This window comes from Hibiscus syriacus, unplaced genomic scaffold (genome assembly GCF_006381635.1).
Source record: "Hibiscus syriacus cultivar Baekdansim isolate YM2019G1 unplaced genomic scaffold, ASM638163v2 tig00112285_pilon, whole genome shotgun sequence".
Lineage (NCBI taxonomy): Eukaryota > Viridiplantae > Streptophyta > Magnoliopsida > Malvales > Malvaceae > Hibiscus > Hibiscus syriacus.
The window spans coordinates 597,056-604,127 of NW_024063293.1; the positions used below are offsets into that span (position 1 = coordinate 597,056).

The 7,072-nt window shown below is 30.0% G+C and overlaps 1 protein-coding gene across 2 annotated transcripts; it reads left to right on the forward strand.

Moving 5' to 3' along the window:
• Window positions 1-598: 598 nt before the first annotated feature.
• On the forward strand, window positions 599-2,383 carry LOC120177254 (protein NOI4-like). 2 transcript variants are annotated; one of them, XM_039183473.1, is made up of 3 exons: window positions 599-676; window positions 1,762-1,941; window positions 2,187-2,383. In XM_039183473.1, the coding sequence occupies exons 1-3, from the start codon at window positions 671-673 to the stop codon at window positions 2,226-2,228; spliced, it is 228 nt and encodes a 75-aa protein (XP_039039404.1). In that variant the 5' UTR covers window positions 599-670; the 3' UTR covers window positions 2,229-2,383. The 2 variants fall into 2 exon arrangements, with proteins under 2 accessions (XP_039039404.1, XP_039039403.1); XM_039183472.1 differs by lacking the exon at window positions 2,187-2,383 and having other exon boundaries at window positions 1,762-2,064.
• The last annotated feature ends 4,689 nt before the right edge of the window (window positions 2,384-7,072 follow it).

Consider the following 7,072-nt stretch of genomic DNA (forward strand, 5'->3'; position numbering starts at 1 on the left):
TCGAAATATCTTATAAAATTATATATATAATCAATATAAGACATAAATTTTGAGACTAGAAAAGTATATATTATTATGTAAAACATAACCCAATTGTGGAGTTTGACTTAGTGGATGCACGAACTTTTGTTCCTTAAGTTTTAGGTTCAATTCCTCCCAACCCCATCATTTTGTCTGCCTTTCTTTGCAACTTAATTTTCCTTTAATCACACATGTCAACATCAAATTGGAAGATAAATAATTAAATTAAATTAAATTAAATAAATTTAAATTATAAAAATTATTTAATCTAATGTAATATGTGTCACCATCTAATTAGATAATTAAATTTATTCAATTAAAAATAAAACCAATTTAATAGAATATATAAATATTGGGAACCAAATGTATAATTATATCAATTTTGTTAACTATCACATCAACACATCTATTAAATATTAACAATAAGTGACTTGATTGAAAATAATTAAATAGATTATTGATCAGAGTGATAAAACTAAAAGATCAATAATAAAAAAAAAATAATAAAATAATTAAGTAGTCAATGGTATAATTACCTCCAAAGTTTAATACCAATCATCAATAAGGAAGAAGAGGAGAGAGGAGAGAGCTGCCACAAATACCATACCAGATCATCTCTCTCTCTCACTCTCCCCCTTTATCAAATATCATGGCGGTAATTTCCCTTTTATTTTCGTTCATTTTTATCCCACGCTTGTTTTTTTTTAAGATCCATTCATCTTTTGTTTCATCGTTTTTAATCTTATATATTCTTGTTTTTAATATCTTCTGTTGAATCTGCTTCTTCTTCCTCGTCTCCTTTTTATTTATTTTTTCATAATGAATTTTGTTCATCATGTTCTTTTCTTAAGTTGATTGCGGTTCAAGATTTCAATCTTACAAAAATTAATTGTTACTCCACCATAGTTGTTCTTGTTCTTGTTTCCTCTCCCAGCTTTTATTTTTACGGATTATGCTTCAAATTTATCTAAAAATATTTGTTTTAGAAAAAAAGTATGTAGTCGCGGTTCATCATTTGCGCTTATTTATGCGTATCTAATTAATATATGATAGAAGAAACATATGAATTCATTTTTCTGGCATTTAAAGGAATTGGATACACAGCTATCATTTTGTTTCAAATACAATTGTTTCTCTTTTCCCATCGAAGATTTCGTTGTTTGTCTTTTCCATTTGTGTATGTATTTCCTAACAATCCTAATCCAAGTTAGAGCTCGGAACTTTAGCCAATTTGATTACACGAATAAATGGTATTGTGCTTATTTATCTAGGGTGTCCAAGGATGGATAGGGTGCCACTCTCAAAATTTCAAATTATCGTATAATTTATGTATTTTCTTTTGATGGTCCCGTCAAATTTTATAAGTTCGCCCCCAAGATGTCATTTGTGCACTCTTATTCTGACATTGGTTATAGGAATAAGTGATATGTTCGAACGGTGTCCATGTTTTCAATTTTATCGTAATCTTGCTTCATATCATGTGCGTTCAACATTTTCTTTTAATTCCCTCATTGCTTAGAAGTAACAAGTACTGTTATGTGTATTTCTAATCTACACATTCGATTCGAAGGCCATCTTCATGAACCAGCTGTATTTTATTATGTTACTTCTCTTGAATGGTTAAATCTGATGATTCGAGATCTAGAATTTAACTAGGTTGAGCTGTTTCATGAATGTAACAATTGGTGGCAAGTTTCTTTGAGATGATGGATCCATTGAATGAGGTGTTATGGCATACAGGATAAGGGTCGACCATTGCCCAAGTTTGGTGAATGGGATGTGAATGACCCTGCGTCAGCTGAGGGGTTTACAGTTGTCTTCAACAAGGCTCGAAACGAGAAAAGGACAGGCGGGAAGGTCGAGTCGCAAGGGACAAATGACCCTGCATGCAAGCAGGATGCTGGTTCTGGAAAGCCGCAAGTAAGTAGTAATCCTGCTTATGCCGCAAGCAAGATCCCTATTATGCTTATTTTGATAATGATCACAAGTAGCTAGCTTGTTAGTGCAATGCGTTATCTTGTTTTCAGTGGCCGAGACCTTTTGATCAAGTGCAGATATGCATGTTTATCGATTCACTTTCAAATTCATCGATCTTGGTACCGTGTCATGATATCTATCGATTCACGATATTGAATTTTATTCTTTTGTGTTCCGAAATACATCAGAAAAGATGGTTTTGCTGTGCACGAGCTACTCGTGAAGATTAAAGTAGATGGCTTTTACGGCGTTAAGAACCGCCAAGAGAGATGACATTATATATCTACACCAAGCCCTTACCTTTTTCGAAATAATCTAGAAGACTGGAGCCGCATCGGAAGCTATGATAGGTCCTGCTGGAATCGGCTGCTTAGAGGTATGGTGATGGCGATAAATAAACAATGCTGTTTGTCATAATCATTTTTTATAAATTAAATTAAATATAATAATGATTGACTTTATTTTGAAAATTTTGGATTTTTGTTTAAATTAAAAAATAGAGTCACCATCGAACAATTTTAAGAAAAATCATTTAAAAAGATAAATTGACTTGAGTTTTACCAGAAATTCATTTTTAAGGATTTAAGATTTGGTTACGCGTAGGGAAAGGTGAGCACTCTCACAGTGCCCAAAATTATTACCTCTCGATTATATGTTGTCTAAGTACTGAAACTTTATATATTCAAAATAAGAATTTAAATTATTATCCTTTTATTTCGATGAATTTTAAAAATAAGTGAATTTCTTTAAAAAAAAATAGTCGACTCAATGAAAAGTATTTAACTCACTCGATTTCATTTAAAAAGTATGTTTCATTTAATAAGTGAATTAATGAAAATTGAAATTCAGTCATATTGAACATAATTCCATTAACCTGTGATGCAAGACATCATTACCTTTGATGATTTTATAAAACAAGAAAAGTAATTTGTGAATACAACAATATTAAATGATGTGTATAAGATAGATAAAATTTAAATATAACATAAAAAATGACACACTTAATATTTACATTTATTAAAATTTAAAATTTTGGTAGGATATATTTTTACTCTGTGTCATAAGGGATTGCAATCTAGGTTTTTGGATGTTTCCCATAAATCACTCTTCGTTCGAGACGTAACCACAAAATAAAATATAATTTATTTTTATTAGAATAATTTTATTATTAAAAGTACGAGTGTATATATGAAAAAAATAGTATATTTACTTAAAATTAAATAAAATATGGTTTATATATATATATCCATATATTAAAAGAAATACTATAAAATATAAAAATGTGACCTTTTTATTCAAGTAACCCTTAGAAGGGCACTCCGGGTATTTAGAGGTTTTTCTAAGTTAGTTAAACAATAAAAGTTTTGTAAATATTAAAATATTAAAAAGGATATCTTTATTTATAATAATAATAATAAAAGAGTCTCTCTTAATAAAATATATATACCATACTAAATCATATATTTAATATTAAATATTTACAACCGTATTTTAAGATATTATTTAAAATTATAAAATGTATATACATGTATTAAAATGTGAGAACTAAAATGAAGATAATAAAAAATACATGGACCACATACATTAATTTATCATTTTAAGAAAAAGGACTAAATCATAAATAGCAAGGATAATTATGACTCGACATGCAAAAAAGCCAAACATTATATGTTAAATATTCAAAAGGGTAACTAGAACAGACGAATCAACCAACAACTAGTTGATCAAGTGAGATGTGACATTAGGTCCCTTAAGCAAGGCCAATGGTTCGAATCCCGACGTTTATGAATGGAACAAACTGGGTTAGGAGGGTCGCCCTTGTCTTTGCAGTACCTGATCTGAATTAGTTAATTAATAGATCGGATACCAGTGATTAATTAAAAAAACAGACAGGGATCAAGACACAAATGTAAATAAATTAAAGGCTTAATTCTCAAATAAGTGCCCAAACTATGCTTTTTTGCAAAATAAGTGTCTAACGTTATAAACGTTACCCTTTTAGGTGCATCTGTCGTTAATGCCATTAGTTTTCTTCGTTAAATGCCACGTGTCAAGACCTGATAATTTTAAAATTTATTTTTTTATAAAAAAATATTAAAAATATTATATGTTTATAAAAAACTCTTAACTTTTCTTATATTATAAAACAACCAAAAAATACTAAATCATAACCTTAATACGTAGCTGACATCTTCTCTGGCCACCAATGCCGTCACCGACTTAGTCCTTAACATCATCCTAGTTATATAATGTCATAGATGTCACTGATTAACCGTCGAAATCGCGTGGGATCACGATTTTTTTCTTAGGGTTTATGAGATTTAAAATGTCGATTTGTGGTCGATTGATCGTCAACCGATCACAATTTCATAGGAGTTGTGGTCATCGGAGGAAGGGGAGATCTGGTGGAACTTTTTTGACGATAAAAGGCGACGATCGACGTGGGGTTAGAAGTTAAAATGAAAGTTTTTAAAGTTTAAAGGTTATTTCAAATTTTATGTTTTTTTTTTTAAATATATAATTTTATTTTTAAATTTATATAAATTTTTTAAAATTATCATGTGTTAACACGTCACTTAACGACGAAAACTAACGGCGTTGACGACTTGGGCACCTAAAAGAGTAACCTTTGTAACGTTAGACACTCAAATGGGCCAAAAAAACTGTAGGTACTTATTTGGCAAAAAAGGATAGTTTTGGCACTTATTTGAAAATTAAGCCTAAAGTAAAAGTCCCGAAATGCAAATAAACCAAATTTCATTCATGACCAAAGTGAAAACAATACAAAATATGAACCTTCCTCGAGCAAATATCCCATATTTCCTAAACATGGACTTTCCTAGTTCTGTACATACACAATTAATTACACACGACAATTTTAATAATAAAAAAAAACTAAGACCTTATTATGGCTTAAATCTAACCTAACCTAACCTAACCTTACCATTTTGATTCTCTCTCTCTCGCCGTTCACTCTTCTCTTCCTCTCATTTTTTTTGTTATGATAAAAAGGAAAAACAAAACCCTAACCGGACACCATGGAAGTTCTCTACGGTTGCCGTGAATCAACCCCGATCAGGGGTAAATCGGTCCCAACCGAACCCTTACTCCTCCCTAGTTTGAATCTAAAGCCTCATTTTGCTAGAAACAAACCACCAAATCTACATCTAAAAATTTACCTTCGATTCTTGGAATATTCCGACTCCGGCGAAAGGACCACCGTGACCGCCGAAGGAAAAGAGAAGGCCTCTCTTCTCCTTCTCTCTCTCCTTCCTTTTCTTTTATTTACAATTTTTTTTCTTGTTCTCTGATTTTTTTGATTCAGATTCCTCCTCTTATTCGATTGTTTTTTTTTCAGGTTATATAGATGATTTGGTCGGCCATCATTTCTCTGTGTTTTCCGACTTTACTCAGGTTTAGGGTCGGGTGGTCTTTGTTGGGCCTATTGTATTGTAGCATTGGGGCTGGGTTGGTGGGCTGGTTGTAATCTACAAAAATGATATTTTAAAATATATTTAAAAAAATAAAGAAAGGTGGACGAAGATTGGTGTCGAACACTGTTCTTATGTTTATGTGATACCGGTTGCTTGTTACTGAAGTTTTGATGCCCGCTTTAATACAATGCTAGATTTGATGCCTGGCTTATGCCCGCGATTGAATTGAATTTTTAACAATTATTGTTTTAAACATTTTATAAGAATTATTATTATTTGAAATTGGACTGACCCTACAAAAATATTTTCTCTGTATGCCAAAGCAGTATTGTTGAAATTGGACTGTACTGGTTGGTTGATTTGGTTGAACCTACACCCTATATACTGAAATCTTTCATTAATTGAACGGGTAGAAACTGATTTAATTAGTAAAAATTTGGTAAAAATCGGGTGAAATAAGTTTTTTTTTTTTTAAATTGCATCTATTTCAATTAGTTTCTTATAATTCTTGAGTTTTTTTTGGGCGGGGACCTGTATATTTTTTTAAATATACACTATATTTAATTTAAGTGAACATTTAAATTTTCATTCAAATGGATTGGAATTTAAAATTTAATTGTGGGTGAGTTTATGGAGGTACTAATTTGCATTAAAAAATGTGGATTTAAGGATCTATTTTGTTTTGATTATTTGAATTATAAGAAATTATAATTTTGTGGTTAATGTTTGGGTCCAATAAAGGAAAAAGAGTACCCAAAAATACATTAATCACGTAAAATGATATTGTTTGTTACATCAACCTTAATGAAATTACGATAATCGATATCAAAGAAAAATATAACATGATGCAAGAAAATTTGCTTAGCTAAAACATGATGCAAGAAAGCTTGCTTAGCTAAAACATGAGCCACTCTATTGATCTCCCGACTTATATAAACCACCATACAACTAAGAAACTGGTCACATTGATGACGAATAGAATGTAAATAAATTCCGATTATAGACTAGTTTAACTATGCATTATTAAATTTATTCACAACCATAGCCAAGCCAAGTTCAAAGACATGAGTTGACGTTATTTACAAATCCACTTTTTTCTCCTAATTTTCGATATCAGTGTTCAATCAATTAATTTGGTTAACTACTTGAATCGAACAATTCAAATTTTTTAACCGAATTTTTTTAATTGTTAATCGAATAATTTTTTTTCAAAAACTTTTAATTAAACTAAACTAAGTTCGGTTAATTTGGTCAGTTAATTGAATTAATCAAATTTATAAATAATATATATTATACATTAAATATTTAATATTTTCAATTAAGTTGATTGGTTAATCGATTAAAACCGAAATTTAAAAATTCCTAAAGCTAAGTAAATAATAGATTAAATATTTAATAATTTCGGTTAATTCGCTCAATTATCAATTTCGAACCGAATTAATCGATAACCGAAATTTAAAAAACCATTAATTGATAACTGACTGATTAACAAAAAAAATTCAATTCGACCGATAATTCAATTTTAACCGAATTATAAACACCCCTTTTTCGATTTACCATTCATCTCTCTCCGCTTTCTTTACTATACCAAAACCTACCAATTCATGATGCTAGAGAGAAATTTTTTGAAGAATTTAATA